Source organism: Bombina bombina, chromosome 6 (assembly GCF_027579735.1).
Source record: "Bombina bombina isolate aBomBom1 chromosome 6, aBomBom1.pri, whole genome shotgun sequence".
Lineage (NCBI taxonomy): Eukaryota > Metazoa > Chordata > Amphibia > Anura > Bombinatoridae > Bombina > Bombina bombina.
The window spans coordinates 843,232,033-843,250,280 of NC_069504.1; the positions used below are offsets into that span (position 1 = coordinate 843,232,033).

At 40.4% G+C, this 18,248-nt stretch overlaps 1 protein-coding gene across 1 annotated transcript in view; it reads right to left on the reverse strand.

Annotated features, from left to right (window-relative positions):
- LOC128664658 (complement C3-like) overlaps positions 1-12,333 on the reverse strand; it is a 35,562-nt gene extending 23,229 nt beyond the window's left edge. The window contains exons 1-3 of the mRNA XM_053719469.1: positions 12,266-12,333; positions 11,538-11,677; positions 11,264-11,399 (exon numbers count right to left, since the gene is read on the reverse strand). Coding sequence (XP_053575444.1) covers positions 11,264-11,399; positions 11,538-11,677; positions 12,266-12,333 — 344 coding nt within the window. The remainder of the gene's footprint in view (positions 1-11,263; positions 11,400-11,537; positions 11,678-12,265) is intronic.
- Between the last annotated feature and the right edge of the window lie 5,915 nt (positions 12,334-18,248).

An 18,248-nucleotide genomic window follows, 5' to 3' on the forward strand; every position in this document is an offset into this window, starting at 1 on the left:
GCCCCAAAAAGTTCAGCTCTTTTGCCTGTAAAAGAAAAATACAACCCCCCCAACATTAAAACCCACCACCCACATACCCCTAATCTAACCCAAACCCCCCTTACAAAAACCTAACACTAATCCCCTGAAGATCATCCTACCTTGAGTCGTCTTCACTCAGCCGAGCCACCAATGGAACTGAAGAGGACATCCGGAGCGGAAGAAGTTAATCCTCCAAGCGGCGCTGAAGAAATCTTCCATCCGATGAAGTCATCATCCAGGCGGCGCTGAAGAAGTCTTCGATCCGGCCGATGTCATCTTCAAAGAGGCGCTGAAGAGGTCTTCTATCCGGGCGAAGTCATCTTCCAAGCCGGGTCTTGAATCTTCCTTCCGCCGACGCGGAACCACCTTCTTCACCGACGGACTACGACGAATGACGGCTCCTTTAAGGGACGTCATCCAAGATGGCGTCCCCTCAATTCCGATTGGCTGATAGGATTCTATCAGCCAATCGGAATTAAGGTAGGAAAATCTGATTGGCTGATGGAATCAGCCAATCAGATTCAAGTTCAATCCGATTGGCTGATCCAATCAGCCAATCAGATTGAGCTCGCATTCTATTGGCTGATCGGAACATTTTTCCTACCTTAATTCCGATTGGCTGATAGAATCCTATCAGCCAATCGGAATTGAGGGGACGCCATCTTGGATGACGTCCCTTAAAGGAGCCGTCATTCGTCATAGTCCGTCGGTGAAGAAGGTGGTTCCGCGTCGGCGGAAGGAAGATTCAAGACCCGGCTTGGAAGATGACTTCGCCCGGATAGAAGACCTCTTCAGCGCCTCTTTGAAGATGACATCGGCCGGATCGAAGACTTCTTCAGCGCCGCCTGGATGATGACTTCATCGGATGGAAGATTTCTTCAGCGCCGCTTGGAGGATTAACTTCTTCCGCTCCGGATGTCCTCTTCAGTTCCATCGGTGGCTCGGCTGAGTGAAGACGACTCAAGGTAGGATGATCTTCAGGGGATTAGTGTTAGGTTTTTGTGAAGGGGGTTTGGGTTAGATTAGGGGTATGTGGGTGGTGGGTTTTAATGTTGGGGGGGGTTGTATTTTTCTTTTACAGGCAAAAGAGCTGAACTTTTTGGGGCATGCCCCCACAAATGGCCCTTTTAAGGGCTGGTAAGGTAAAAGAGCTTTGAAATTTATTTAATTTAGAATAGGGTAGGGATTTTTTTTATTTTGGGGGGGTTTGTTATTTTATTAGGGGGCTTAGATTAGGTGTAAGTAGCTTAAAATTGTTGTAATATTTTTAACATGTTTGTAACTTACTTTTTTATTTTTTGTAACTTAGCTTTTTTTATTTTTTGTACTTTAGTTAGTTTATGTAATTGTATTTAATTGTAGTTATTTGTAGGTAGTTTATTTAGTTAATTTAATGATAGTGTAGTATTAGGTTTAATTGTAACTTAGGTTAGGATTTATTTTACAGGTAATTTTGTATTTCTTTTAGCTAGGTAGTTATTAAATAGTTAATAACTATTTAATAACTATTCTAACTAGCTAAAATAAATACAAAGTTACCTGTAAAATAAATATAAATCCTAAGATAGCTGGAGGCGGGGCTGACTGCTGAGCTGTGAGGACGTGTGTGTGCAGAGCTCCCGAACTTAAGCATATATTTCTTGTAAATACTTTAGTTTATTTTTATTTTTTTATCATATAGAACAACTTAAGTAGCTGGCTAAAAGCTGATTAATCTCGGGAGCAACTTCTCCTGCACTTTTCATCAAAGCTAACGGCTCCGATAACAAGCACTGTCACAGCGGCTTGCGACTAGAGGAGGTTTTGGCAAGCCCTAAAACGGACCACATACTCCCTTCCAGCACCACTGCCACACCACTCCGGAGGGTCGGGGCTCCGCTCCGGAGGGCTACACAGGCCGGCAACAGACTGAAGGAAAGAGGAGACAAGCGACTCAGCTCACTGCATGTACCCGCAGGTACTGAGCTGCACAGACCCGTTCGCTGACATCGGGGGAAACCCCTTACCACAACCCCTTGTCGTGAGACTTTCTGAGGACCCGACCACGCCGAACATCAGAGTGGACACCCCAAGCAACAGGGACAGATCGTTTCCCATAGAGAACCAGCTAAGTGCAGTGGCGCGAAACTCCGCCATCTTGGCCGCAGCACTTTTAGGCCTACGGGCCTTCCAGATCCTACACACCTAAGAGACTAACAACCGAAGAAAACAGGGTAAGCAATATACACAAGCTATACACACAAGAACCCTGCCTACCATTCTGGGCCTCCGATGGGTGAAATATAGGCCAGACCCTTATAGAAATTTACTACTATACTAACCAGGCCTCAATAACCACGTGGCTGGTCGGACCCCCATCCACTAAAACGGCTTATGGCCGAACAACAAGGGGGATAGTTGTTTCCTACATAACCTACATACATTAGCAGAGAAAAGATTAATCACTCTACAGACTTTCTAACTACACCAAAGGTGTCTTTTTCGTTTTGGTCGCTGACTGCTATGCACACCATCTAGATCTATATCAATGTGCTGAGGCACCTACTGAGCCGGTCAGTTCCTTACTAAATTATCCCTGCAAGAAACAACACAAATACCTCCTAAGCCTAAGGGGGCAGAACTAGAGACTGCACTTTGGGATCCACTTTAGGAGTGTTTTCAGGGACGGACAAGTAGTCACCAGACTAAGGAACTACAACGGGCCTATTACTACTAGACCATACACACCCTGCCTCGCAAGTTTTATGATTCACCCACAACTGTTACAATGCATACACAGTGATTGAAATGAGGTGAGGGTGAAGGGGTTCAACTTGCTCTTTCCTTCCTTTAGCAAGCACAGACCTAGAGTCATGCTTTAAACTTTGACACAGTAACATCTCCCACATCATTTAACCCCTGAGTCGAATACTAAACCAAAGTGTCACTACTTACTTACATACTCTTTTTGTTTTCCCTTCCTCTGGACCCCTACTGCATCACATGATGAAGAATAAAACACAAACAGTTAAAGAATGCCTATTAAAGTCCCAACTGAAACACAAACAGGGGAATAAAAGCCCCCCTACCCAAGGAGACTCATTGAATACCAGCCTAGTAGAAATGGCAGCACCTCTCCCATCAGAAATTCAGAACAAAGAGTTGCTTTCTCAAATTAAATCCGTGTTCCAGGAAGAGCTTAAATCAGCTTTGTCGGATCTCAGACAGGATATCAAGGAAATTGGTACCCGCACTGCTGAACTGGAGGAAAAAACAGATGCAATAGCAGATGAAATACCTCACATACAAAAATCTATTTCAGAACATGCAGAATATATAAATAAACTAGAGGATCAAATAGAAGACCTTGAAAACAGATCCCGCAGATCCAACCTAAGAATCAGAGATCTACCGGAAACATATAAAAATCTGGATGAGACCGTGACCTCTCTATTTCATCAACTGGCCCCAGATATAGAACCAGATAAGCTCTTAATGGACAGGGTACACAGAGCCCTTACCAAACCCCAACAGTCCTCTGCAAGAGACATAGTCCTCAAACTTCACTACTACCATGTGAAAGAACTAATCCTCAAAGCGGCCAGACAATTGCCAACAATAAATTTTGAGGGCCACCCCATCCAAATTTATGCAGACGTAGCACCAATCACATTACGGAAGAGAAGGGATCTTAAACCTATTACACAAGCCCTCTCGAGGGCCCAAGTCAAATACCGATGGCTGTTTCCCTTCAAATTGGCCTTTTCATATAATAATATCTATTATGCTTGCTCGGACTTGAATGAGGGACTATCGACTCTCCGAAGATTGGAGATCCCCTTTGATCCCCCTCAAACACCCCTCAACAAGAACCCCCAGAAAAAACACATTCAAAGGGAGTGGACCCCAGTAGGCCAAACGAAAAAGCATAGGAAAAATAAGACTGTCTCAAATACCCATTCAGAAGACGAGTCACCCTCTGAAGAGGAATCCTCCCCGACCTGACAAAACTGAAGGTCTAGGAGGATCCTAATTCTTAAGTTTCTGAAGCTTTGGTTAATTGCTAGCAGCCCTGAGGCTAATAGACCTTAATAACATAAAATAACAGCTAAAACGGCCTGCAGGTCCGAGAACTTTGTACTAGTCAAGTCTGCACATCACATTTTTGTTTTTCTTTTTTTTGTGTATTGTTATTTTTGCAGACCTGGTTATTTTTTGACCTCACTCAGGGGTTATTATTATTATTATTATTGTTATAGTTATTGTAGTTGAAATTAATGATGTTAATATAGTTGATATAACTCATAGTACAGCTATAGAATGTTCTGTACACCAAAACTGTTACTAGTATCATTTATAAGTCTGTTTGCACTATTTCTTTTCTCCTTCTCTCCTCTCCTTATCCCCCCCTATTATTAAACCCAGACATACACCACTCCCCCTATACATTATCTCTCTTGCCCTCTCTCTCGCACATTTCACATTTACGCATCCCTAACCCCCTCTTTTCCTAACACTTCTGGACACGACATAAGACACATAACTTGTATTTCCAGCCACACCACACTACCACTGACATCCAACACTCACTCTTCCCTCCCATCCCCCCCTAATCTTCCCTAACCCTCTCATAGGAAGGCTTATCCTAGGCACCTGCTAAAGTGCCCTTCACCCGCCTCATTAAAATGTTACTCCCTGACAAGGGAAACCATTGTAAAGTTTAAGTTTAATTTTGCTCATTATAATTTGTGTTTTGTTCGTTCAGGCATGTCATCAGATGATTCTGATCCCTTCAAATATATCACCTCATGTATATTTGTGCTTCCCACGATGTGGGATGGAAATCGGTACCCCTCCATGGTTTGGCCGTCAGGTAGGTCCCGGCTCTCTCACTCTCAGAAATACTCAATATGTTGGATCACACCCAAATCCTTAAACAGCTTGCAGTTTTCTACCCACTTGCAAATCCTTCCTAGGGATTCAATAGATGCTAATACACCTTTCACCCCAATATGTCTATAAAAATCCTCTCCCATAATGTCAGAGGGCTTAACTCCGACATGAAAAGAAAGAAAGCTATTACTACATATAAAGCACTACACGCCCACATAGTATTATTACAGGAGACTCACTTCACCAAAGATTTCACTCCCAAGTATTGGGATAAAGTTTTCCCAACACAATATCACGCAATAAGCGGGAAAAAGAAATGCGGGGTCACCATTTTAATTCATTCTTCCCTAAATTTCAAAGAGGAAGAAATTATTAGAGATAAAGAAGGTCGTTTTTTGTTGGTTAGAGGCTTAATTCACAATTCTCCTGTTCTGATCGTCAATGTTTATGCCCCAAATGAGCGCCAGGGCCCCTTTATTACTAAATTAAGCAAATTATTGACCCAATGGAAAAAACATAAGATTATCATGGGGGGCGACTTTAACTTAGCTCTGGACCAAGATCTAGACAGAACTTCTACTAAATCCCTAAAGGCCAGACCCCCTAGCTCAACCACACACATCCTGAAAGATTTTACCTTAGATCACAATCTAATAGACAGTTGGAGGGCTCTTCATAATAGGGCCAGGGACTACACCTATTTTTCCCCAATGCACCTCACCCAATCCAGACTAGACTACATTTTTCTCAGCCAAATCTTGGTCCCTCTGCTAACAAGCGCTAAAATAAATAACTGCCCTTGGTCAGACCATTCTATTGTAGAAACCACGTTAGCAGGACTCATCAACCCCGCCAGGACCAAATCCTGGACCCTTAACGCTAACCTATTACAGGACGCTTTAGTCTCTCAGAAAACAAGGGAACACATTATAGAATTCATTAGGCTAAATATAGATAGTACACCTAACCCCATTTTTGTCTGGGGAGCGCTCAAAGCCTATGTAAGAGGCAACCTGATCACTGAATCAAATCACAGAAACAGAATACATAAAAACAAAATGACACAACTACAAGCTAGGGCTAATGAGTTAAGATCCCAATGTACAGCTAATACCACTAAACAAAAGAGACTAGAACTGAAAAACATAAATGAAGAAATAAATCAATTACTTAACAAAGAAGCAGCTAGATCTATTAAACAGATTGACTCACATTACTACATATATGGAAATAAGCCCGACAGAATGCTAGCCAACAAACTCAAGGAAATAACTAGATGCACTACAGTCCCCCAAATACAACTATCAGATCATAAGAACACCAATGACCCCCTCCAAATTGCGAACACCTTTGCTGACTTTTATCACAATCTCTACAATCTCCCTATACACCAAGGTAGGGTTGATAGATCCGCAAACTTAGATACTTTTTTAACTGCAAACCCCCTCCCAACAATCACTGAGGAAGAGAAATCTAGTCTAAACGCCCCGATCTCCGAGACAGAGATAAAATATACCATCAAAAACTTAAAGACTTCTAAGACTCCTGGTCCGGATGGTTACTCCGGAATTTTCTACAAATTATTTTCAGATGAACTAGCCCCTCTGTTGGCCCAGGTATTTAACTCCATAATGCAAAAAAAGGAAATTCCCAATGAGATGCTAACGGCTAGAATAGCAGTCATCCCTAAGCCGGGTAAAAACAAGCTTCATTGCCAGAATTACAGACCTATATCGCTAATAAATCAAGATTTGAAGATATTTACAAAAATTCTGGCAAACAGACTAAACCCTATCCTTGAAAGAGTAATCCATCCGGACCAAGTAGGTTTTATCAGAGGTAGGGAAGCACCGGACAACACTCGTAAAATAATTGACTTGATCAATTTTGCCACTACTGAAAAGACGCCTTCTCTGTTCCTCTCCTTGGATGCAGAGAAGGCGTTCGACAGAATTAACTGGGAGTATATGTTCGCAGTATTAGAGAAAACAGGCATCTCGGGTGCCTTCCTCGATGCCCTGACCACACTCTACTCTCACCCGTCAGCTTTTGTAAAACTGTCAGGATATCAATCCAGAACGATACCAATTAGGAACGGAACGAGACAAGGGTGCCCCTTATCCCCTTTATTATTCGCCCTCTGTATTGAACCATTAGCCATTCAAATTAGAAAAGACCCGAATATATCTGGACTTCAAATAGGGGGCAAGGAATATAAGATTTCATTATTTGCGGATGATATCATACTATCACTAACAAAACCCCTCCTATCTCTCCCCCCCTTATACTCGATGCTCCAACAATATGGTATTTTATCCGGTTATAAAATAAATAGGGATAAATGCGAAGCTCTCGGAATAAATCTACCCCGACACACTAAAAAACTATTAGAAATTAACTTCTCCTTCACTTGGGCCCATAAGAAGCTTAAATATCTAGGTATTAATCTTACAACTGACATTTTTTCGCTATACCAAGCGAACTATCTTCCAATGTTTGCCCATATAAGACATTTAATATCGAAATGGTTGAAACTTAAAATTTCTTTTTATGGTAGAATCATATCCACAAAAATGACTTTACTACCAAAGCTACTATATTTATTTAGGTCCCTACCAATTTCCATCCCCATAGCCGAGCTCAATGCACTCCAAAGAGATATTCTGCGCTTTGTTTGGCAGGGAAAACACCCTAGGATAAACAAAAAAATCATGAGTACACACAGGAAGGATGGAGGGCTAGGCCTCCCACATTTAGTATCTTACTATTACTCAGCTCGGATGGCCCAAACCATACATTGGTTTAGCAATACGAAACAACCCCTGTGGAAACAGATAGAATCACAGATAGCCAACACTGACCAGATATATAGACTACTTTGGTTTCCCAAAAAAAATAGCCATCCTTTACTAAATAAATATGTAGCGCTGTCCCACACTATTTTCCTTTGGAACAAACTAACCGCCAAATTCCCCTTACTACAAGACAAATCAAAACTTACACCTCTAGTATTACCACAAACCACAATAGATTCCCACATACAGACCAAATGGGCTAACAAAGGACTGTATAGAATTGCAGACGTATATGTTGAGGGAGGTTTTCTCTCTTTTGAACAATATAGAGATATTGACCCAACTGACAAAAATATATGGTACCATTACTTACAATTAAAATCAAGAACTCATGCAGTAACTGAACTTTCCAAACTACCATTGAATACAACTTTCGAATCTCTATGCCTAGCTAAAGACCCGGTGCACAGAACAATCTCGACACTATATCTTATATTCAACGGTAAATCTAGAGAGACGAAACCCTCGCAAATTCTAAAATGGGAACAAGACCTTAATAAGACCTGGTCCTTGGAGACTTGGCTAACTAATTTAGACAGAGGCCTCTCCTTCTCATACAATGCTATGTTGAAAGAGAATTTTCTCAAGGTAGCATTTAAATGGTATATATATCCTACTAGGTTCGGTGGATCAGAAGGACCTTCCCTGAATCTCTGCTACAGAGGATGTAATGTAAGGGGGACGTACATACATATGTGGTGGGAATGTGACAGAGCGAAAGAAATTTGGGAACACACCTCAACATTTCTTAGCGATCTCTTCCATAAACATATACAACTGACCCCAGAACAGGCCCTACTACACTTCCCGATTCCCAATATCTTAAGACAACACCAAAAACTAGTTATGACCATTTGCACGGTGGTTAGAGTTTGCATAGCACAATATTGGAAATCGACCCCACCTAACTTCACTTTCATCACTAAAAAAATAATACACCATTATGAAATGGCTAGCTTAGCTGCTGAGAACCTACACACCAAAGACAAATTTATCATACAGTGGGAGCCATTCATTATGTACCACGAAGCTAGAACACAGAGAAACATAGAGAATCAATGAATTCTACCAATGCACTGTATCACACTTTAGAGAGAGCCGGGACCAGCCGCCCATCCGATCAATCGGCCGAGTGGTGACGGATGACTTTAGACTACCCTCCTGTGGGTAGATCTCGATTCTGTTGATCCTGTTAATATTTAACATGTATTTAAAAATTTCAGATCCTTTTACGAAATAAGATGTTACATATTGGTATATTAAGCTAGACAATGATCTCAAATCAACATGGGTAAGAGATTGATGCCATTAATATCTTGCTGAATGTTTACTTTATGTCTAAGTAATCTGATTGTACATGCCGAAATTTGTTATGCATAACCTGTTATGAAAAACCTAATAAAACTTTTTTCAAAATAAATCCTAAGATAGCTATAATATAATTATTAATTATATTGTAGCTATCTTAGGGTTTATTTTACAGGTAAGTATTTATTTTTAAATAGGAATAATTTATTAAAGTATAGTGTAGTGTTAGGTGTAATTGTAACTTAGGTTAGGATTTATTTCACAGGTACATTTCTCTTTATTTTAGCTAGGTAAGCTATTAAATAGTTAATAACTATTTAATAGTTATTGTACATGGTTAAAATAAATTGAAAGTTACCTGTAAAATAAATATAAATCCTAAGATAGCTATAATATAATTATTATTTATATTGTAGCTATCTTAGGGTTTATTTTAAAGGTAAGTATTTAGTTTTAAATAGGATTCATTTAGTTAATAAGAGTTAATTTATTTAGATTTATTTAATTAATATTTAAGTTAGGGGGGCGTTAGGGTTAGGGTTAGACTTAGGTTTAGGGGTTAATAATTTTATTACAGTGGCGGCGGCGTAGTGGGGGGCAGGATAGGGGATAATAAATTTATTATAGGTGGCGACGGTGTAGGGGGGGCAGATTAGGGGTTAATAAATTTATTATAGGTGGCGACGGTGTAGGGGGGGCAGGATAGGGGTTAATACATTTAATATAGGTTGCGGCGGGTTCAGGGAGCGGCGGTTTAGGGGTTAATACATTTATTATAGTTGCGGTGGGCTCCGGGAGCGGCGGTTTAGGGGTTAATATGTATAGAGTAGCTTGCGGTGGGCTCCAGGAGCGGCGGTTTAGGGGGTAATAACTTTATTTAGTTGCGGCGGTGTAGGGGGGGGCAGATTAGGGGTGTTTAGACTCGGGGTACATGTTAGGGTGTTAGGTGTAGACAGCTCCCATAGGAATCAATGGGATGTCTGTCAGCAGCGAACTTGTACTTTCGCTATGGTCAGACTCCCATTGATTCCTATGGGATCTGCCACCTCCAGGGGTGGCGGTTTGAAAACCAGGTACGCTGGGCCGTAAAAGTGCCGAGCGTACCTGCTAGTTTTTTGATAACTAGCAAAAGTAGTGAGATTGTGCCGCACTTGTGTGCGGAACATCTGGAGTGACGTAAGAATCGATCTGTGTCGGACTGAGTCCGGCAGATCGAAGTTTACGTCACAAAATTCTACTTTTGCCGGTCTCAAGCCTTTGATAACTAAGGCGAATCAGCCTCGCCACAAATACGCTGCGGAATTCCAGCGTATTTGAGGTTGACGGCTTGATAACTAGGCCCCATTGACTCACCTGTTAATCATCATTGTAATAGTTTTTGCTTTATAAAGAAGCATGTAATGATTTCAAGGCTTAAATGTTGCTTTGTTTGTAGTACTTAGATGTAATAAAGTGGGTTTTTATATTGCTGCTGTGGAATAAACCTTTGCTGGTCTAAATAAAAAAGTGACACATTCATGCATAGTCACTTCTTATGGGAGTTATATTTAAAAAAATATAAAGACATAGCAGCTTCTTAGTGAATATTTAAGTGTCCAGTTTTTAGTATACTGGATAGCTAGTTGTAATACCTAACTGTTGTTACACTAAATGCACTTGACAACCATTTAGATTTCTAATTCCTATTGCTAAGATAGCCATATCTATAACATTAACTGCAACTGCAATATAACTTATTCTAACACTAATACAAACCACTCTCATTCCTTAAAGGAATAGTCTAGTCAAAATTAAACTTTCATGATTCAGATAGAGCATGCAATTGTAAGCAACTTTCCAATTTACTCCTATTATCAATTTTTCTTCGTTCTCTAGGTATCTTTATTTGAATGTAAGCTTAGTAGCCGGCCCATTTTTGGTTCAGAACCTAGGTAGCGCTATCTGATTGGTGGCTACATTTAGATAATAATCAGAAAGTGCTACCCAGGTGCTGAACAAAAAATGGCTCCTATGCTTACATTCTTGCTTTTTCAAATAAAGATAACAAGAGAACAAAGAAACATTGATAGTAGGAGCAAATTAGAAAGATGCTTACAATTGCATGCTCTATCTTAATCATGATAGTTTAATTTTGACTAGACTATTCCTTTAAAAACACATGTATTGCTTATTTGTTTAAATGGCAATGTATAAGCCAATGCACTTACCTAGATGGCTGTTCCCAAAGATCTGTGGTTGTGCCCCATACCAAATAACTTTGGCCAACCTCCAATTTCAAGGACTTCCGGCATTTTGCATGACTTATAAAATTATGTGTATTACCCCGAGGGTTCTCATCAGTACCTGGAGATAAAACAAGGTGGGAGTTATCAATTCTTTCTCACTGTCCATAATTATACAGTATATCATATTAGAAATTAAACTTTTTCCCCTATAAATTATCGCTGATTATATATAGTGGCTTTCTGAAAATTCAGTTACCTTCTTTAATAACGTCCTCAATCTTCATTACATATATATCATAGTCATCCCTGAGGTCTATCACAGTGACTGTAGCTTTGTATACTGTGGAGAAACAGTTGATCAGTATTGCAGTACATTTATAAACATGGTCAATTAATCTGTTTAAAGGGGTATGAATATCAAAATTAAAAACGCTAAGGATTCAAATAGAGCAAGTCATTTTAAACACTTAGTTACACTTCTATTATGAAATGTATTTCGTTCACTTTGTATCCTTTGCTGAAAAGCATATTTATATATTCTCAGCAGCAACAATGCACTACTGAGAGCTAGATGGTGATTGGTGGCTTCACGCATTTGTCTATTGTCATTGGTTCACCAATCTATGCATCTAACTTCCAGTAGTGTATGCCTGCTCTAAAGATGACTTTAACCATGTGTTTAATCCCTTGGCAGGGGACGATTATAATTCTTTGGTGCAGACCTTCAAAGAGAGTTAAAAAACCCACTGTACAGAATGAAGTTTCTCTTTGCTGCATTTCTAAAACTGTAAAAAGATTGCGCTTTAAAAAATTCAAGACTGGGGGGCGGAGCCAGCAGCCGAAGCAGCAAGAAATGCCATTTCAGAGCCCCTGCCATCTGCTTAATAAATCTCATATTTTTGGCACTTTGAACATCCTTATACTACGAGACCTGGTTCTCAATGAGTCTAGGAATACAAAATAAAGGATATGAGACAATAATACATAATAGCTGACAAAATAAACAGTACAAAGGCCTTCCAGTTTGTCTGCCGCATGTAGCAAGCCGCCATATTACAAGACTTTTTCACATCATCTCTTTCCCTAGAGATACATCTCTAACACTTTACCTCCTTGAGAGGATACTCAGCACCTCCCCTGGGATACCAGGCACGAAGAGACCGCAAGCAATTATCTTAACCTCTATGTTAAAGCATGGAGAAGGTTTCTTATTCTACAATACTAGCTCTATTTGCTGAATCTGGGCGGCAAATACACCGCAGATTGATCGCCTTATGAAACTGATTGAGACCCCTCTGACACAACCCTGCAGGCTTACTATGGTGGAGGGGACAATTCCAAGCAATTTGACATGTGGCCTACGGCCACGGGATGTAAATACATTTACCAGAGCTTTTGGCTTGGGAGAGAGGCAGCGGTATGCTGGCCCTGGAGAAGCCAGGCCGAGAGACGCCAAAAACCTGGGAACTCCAGAAGGAATGGGCCCTCCTATGCTAGACACAGCTTTGAAGGCAGCGGTTGTCGATACCGCGCAAGAACAGGCAGAGGCTCAGGACGGTTGCCGCGATAGATGCACCCAGATGGCTGCCGTTTACCTGGTCATATGGGGGAGACCGGCCGGCTCCCCTGTGGAAGGCGATGCAGAGGATCGTTGGATGTCGGTGGCCTGCTATTCTTTTGCTGCTCTGGCTCTCTCCAGCGGCTGCGGCCTAGGGCTGTGGAGCACGACGGAGTGCACATCGGATCTGGTTCCCACAGTGCCAGGAGGCCTTCTGGACCTTGATGTGGTCGCAAGAGTTGGGGTTGGGTAAAGTTGCAGACATTAAGACAGCCTGTGGCCTGCTAGGCCTGACCTAACCCCACCCCAGAACTACTCTCACTCTGAAGACTGTTACCTCATAAGACATAGGGAATGTGGGCTTGTTGAAGCGGATCAGCACAAGCTCCAGCTCATTATTTGTAACTTAGATAATGACATTTATTAGAAAGTTGGACTGTATTGAGGTTAGACCTTATGCCCTTCTGCACGCTGTACTACCCCCCCTCCTCTAAAATTCACTTGCTAGCCTCACCAACTATGATGCCTGCTATCCCAATCAGTGCGCCTTACATGCCGCCAGCTAGACCCATGAGCGCGCCAACCCGTCCGCCGGCCCGACCAACCCCCTCTTTGATGCTACACCCATGGAGCCCTTAACACTTCCTGGTCTGCCCCTGGCCCGGCAGTTCCACCTTTTGCCCCCTACTGCCTACTGGCACCATCCTCTCAGGCCGGCCCGGTCACTCCCAGCGCAAGGCTTAAGCCCCCGGAGCCCCCCCCTCCCACTCTTACCTGCTCCTCCCGACTGTGACCGGTGACCTCCGCTGCTCTCCCCTCTAGTCCTAAGGCCTGGTTGCGACCGCCGGGCCGTGACATCATCCGGAAGCGCTGGTGTAGGCCGCAAGCCTGTAACCCGGCCTGGCCGTCGCCTCCGGTCCCGATGCTGCCCGCTCTCCATCCTGCAGGTCCCTGGATCTCCTGCCACTCCTCCGCAGCTGAGGCCCTGACTGCGCCTGCCGGGCCGTCCTCTCTCCAGAATCAGCCGTACGAGGCCGCAAGCCTGCCCTGGGCCTGGCCGTGCTCACAGGTCCCGCCTCTTGCTGAGTCTCTTCTAGCGATCCTCCTGAGGCCCCACCGGCTCCTCTGCACGCCCTCCCTCTTACCGCCTCAGGGCTCAAGCGCTCAGGCGGTCTGGATCTCCTCGTAGGCCTCCCACTCCTCCTGGGCCCAGCCACACTAGGACCTGGTCTCTCCTCCTCTCCTCCTCCAGCTGCTTCCTCTGCTGCGCCCAAGTGCTCCTTGATCCAGCCTGCTCCCTTCTCTCTGGCCACCTTCATCAGCTCAGCCAGTAAAGCCTCCATTACAGGTAAGCAAAGACAGTTGTGCTAATTTTCCCACCGTGCTGCTCCTGCTACCAGTGCTTGTTTTCTTTCAAATGGTTGTTGCTACTTCCTGTCAGCACCTTATCAACCCTTTGCTTAGCCCACCCCCTTGTCCTTTCTCTCACCCCATGCCCTGCTTCCTAGTGGGGTCACATAACCCTCTCTTCAATTTCTTTCTACAGGGTTATTCCTTTAGTTTTGTTGGCTTTCAGCACTTAGCATTGCGTTCGGGGAAGTATTGTTTCAAGAAATCTGTGTTTGGGCCTGGCCAAAAAAATATAATGGCCAAAAAGGCCTAAAACTTGGGTGGTGGGGTGCCTAGGGCGGCACAAACCTAAATAGGCAGCTGGCTGTAATGCAAGATATATTAAAAATCAATAAATAATGTAATGCAGTATAAACATTCTTTTCTAAAGCACAGCACACTCACCAGTGCAATACTTCAATTATTTACAAAAAATGTCTCTTCATATAAAAAAATAATAAAAAAAAAATTGAACTTTAGTCTATGAATTTGGTCAGAAAAAGCAATGAGTGTTAAAATGCTGCTACTGCTACTACTAATAATAATGAATGTGCAGGCAGTTATAATTTTCTCCCTGTTCAATTAGGCCCTCATGTAAAACGTGTTTTTGTCCTTATAATTCTATTTGAAAATTTAGTTTAAGTTTACATAATATTTCAAGGTTAGACACAACCTTTTCAAATGGTTTTTAACTTTTTAATGGATGAACAAATTTGGCTAAAATTTTGATTTATTTTTTTTATAATAGAGATCAATTAAAATTTCTAAAATATTATGTAAATTGGTTCAATATCTTAAAAGCTATTAATATATTATACATAATTAATATATATAACATAACATGTATAGTATATATTTTTTAATATTATGCCATTCTGTAATTACATCAGTTTTGGTAATTACTAGGGAATTGAATATCTAGTGATTTTTAAGTGAAGTGTTTCACTGATGTAAACAACCAGACAGACCACACTTGAGTAAAAATAAGCATAGCTTGCTTATGTGGCCTTTAAAAGCGTATCGCATTATGTTAGAGCGTAACACTAACACAAACCTTTGAACATTAAAATATTGATTGCAGAAATGTGAGAGTTAAAAGAAATAAATGAACAATTAAATGTAATTTTCTGTATATCTTAAACACACATTTCTATAAATGATACTTTCTATAGAGAGCTTGTTTTTTAACACATTTTAGTTGCATCTGTAATAGACTTGGGAGCCGATTTATTAAAGTATGAGCAGACATGATCCGCATTGATAAATGCCGACAGCATACGTTGTCCGCATTTATCATTGCAGAAGCATTTCACTAGAAATGCTTGTGCAATGCCATCCCCTGCACATTTGCGGCCAATCTGGTGCTAGCAGGGGTGTCAATAAACCGATCGTATCCGATCGGGCTGATTGCTATCCGACGCCTCAGAGGTAGCGGTAGCAGACGAGTTAAGTAGCAGTGGTCTTAAGACCGCTGCTTCTTAACTCCTGTTTCCTGCGAGCCTGAAGCCTATTATGTATAAATCGTCTATGTTTGTATGTGATGTCTTATAACATGGAAAACTCAAAAACTGTCAGGTTAGCCCTAGGGCTGGTTTTAGATTTACAACTGGGGTTTAACCCTTTTGATTGTAGAGAGAAATGTAATAATTGTTTTTGTTTGTTTTTATAGCTTTTTTGCTTGTTTATTTTTTGCCGTTTGATTGTGATTTACCTCATAGATTTTATTATTTATGTTATAGGTTATTGAGTTATAAGATTTGTAAGGGAATTTTATTTTTTATTTCTCCTTAGTTATTTAATGTGGTATACCAGACTTACCAGACTGAAAAACATAAAGTGTTCTATTAAATTATTCAGAAAACAGAAATGAGTAACCCTCAGTGTTCATGTCTGATAACAATACAATTGTATGAACAAAACATTTAACTAATTGAATAATATGATTGTGTGCTGTACTTTATACCACATGTCTCAGACTTGTCTCAGCTTCTGCCCCCTCACTACCAGCATAAACTGGTAAAATAAGTTGTTTGCATGCCCCATATATTGAGTTTGCACGCAGTATAGAAGGATCATCTTTTCTGAGAATTAATTAAATTAAAGCTGATATGTTTTGAAAATACACAAAGCAAACATGGATCCAATGACAAATTGCATATGCTAATTTAGATGATAAATAAAGATTATATGTGAATATTGATTATTGCAATTTAGAGAATAAAGATTTAACAAACAGCATTTACAGAAGAAAAACAGAAGCACACAGAATGCCATCGGTTATAAATTACACTTTTGTGTGTGTATTTATGTATGTATATACTGTATATATATATATATATATATATATATATATATATATATACACATACAGTATATATATATATATATATATACACATTTATATATATATATATGTATACTGTATATATATATATATACACTGTATATATACATATATATATATACTGTATATATCTATATCTATCTATCTATCTATCTATCTATCAATCTATATATATATATATATATATATATATATATATAAACAACAGTGTCTGCACTCCCAATGCTGTGTGGTCATCCACCAGGGTGCAAAGTCAATCAAGTACACAGTCTATATCCAATAAGGGACTGCACTCGCTGGGTTTGGTTTAAGAAACGTTTATATCTTTATTGTGGTAACGTTTCGGGGTTCACAGACCCCTTCCGTTATCTGGTCTGAGGAAGGGTTCTGTGAACTCCAAAACGTTACCACAATAAAGATATAAACGTTTCTTAAACCAAACCCAGCGAGTGCAGTCCCTTATTGGATATAGACTATATATATATATATATATATATATATATATATATATATATATATATATATATATATATATAATATATATATATATATATATATATATAGTCAAAGAAAACGAAGGGATGCAGAAGGCTATTTTCCAAATACAACTCGACTTTATTTAGTTAAAAAGTCAGTGAATACACAATCACAAACAGGTCACAAAGGTAGCAATGACTGAAAATCTGCTGCTTACATGTTTTGCCTGTGAAGGCGTAATCATAGCTACAGTTAAAACACCTGCTAACGTATTTAAGGCTGCTGAAAATAAAATAGGATTTTTTCTACCTTAATTCCGATTGGCTGATAGAATTCTATCAGCCAATCGGAATTGAAGGGACACCATCTTGGATGACGTCACTTAAAGGTACCTTCATTCTGTGTTAGCCGTCGATTGAAGAGGATGCTCCGCGTCGGATGTCTTCAAGATGGACCCGCTCCGCGCCGGATGGATGAAGATAGAAGATGCTGTCTGGATGAAGACTTCTGCCCGTCTGGAGGACCACTTCGCCCAGCTTGGATGAAGACTTCTCCCGGCTTAGTTGAAGACTTCGGCCCGGTTGGGTGAAGACTTCTCCCGGTAAGGTGATCTTCAAGAGGTTAGTGTTAGGTTTTTTTAAGGGGGGTATTGGGTGGGTTTTAGAGTAGTATTGGTTGTGTGGGTGGTGGGTTTTAATTTTGGGGGGCATTTGTAATTTTTTTTACAGGTAAGAGAGCTGTTTACTTTGGGGCAATGCCCCGCAAAAGGCCCTTTTAAGGGCTATTTGTAATTTAGTGTAGGGTAGGGCTTTTTTATTTTGGGGGGGCTTTTTTATTTTGTTAGGGGGATTAGATTAGGTGTAATTAGTTTAAAAATCTTGTAATTTGTTTATTATTTTCTGTAATTTAGTGTTTGTTTGTTTTTGTACTTTAGATAATTTTATTTAATTGTATTTAATTGTATTTAATTTAGTTAATGTATTTAATTATAGTGTAGTGTTAGTTTTAATTGTAACTTAGGTTAGGTTTTATTTTACAGGTCAATTTGTATTTATTTTAGCTAGGTAGTTATTAAATAGTTAATAACTATTTAGTAACTATTCTACCTAGTTAAAATAAATACAAACTTGCCTGTAAAATAAAAATAAACCCTAAGCTAGATACAATTTAACTATTAGTTATATTGTAGCTAGCTTAGG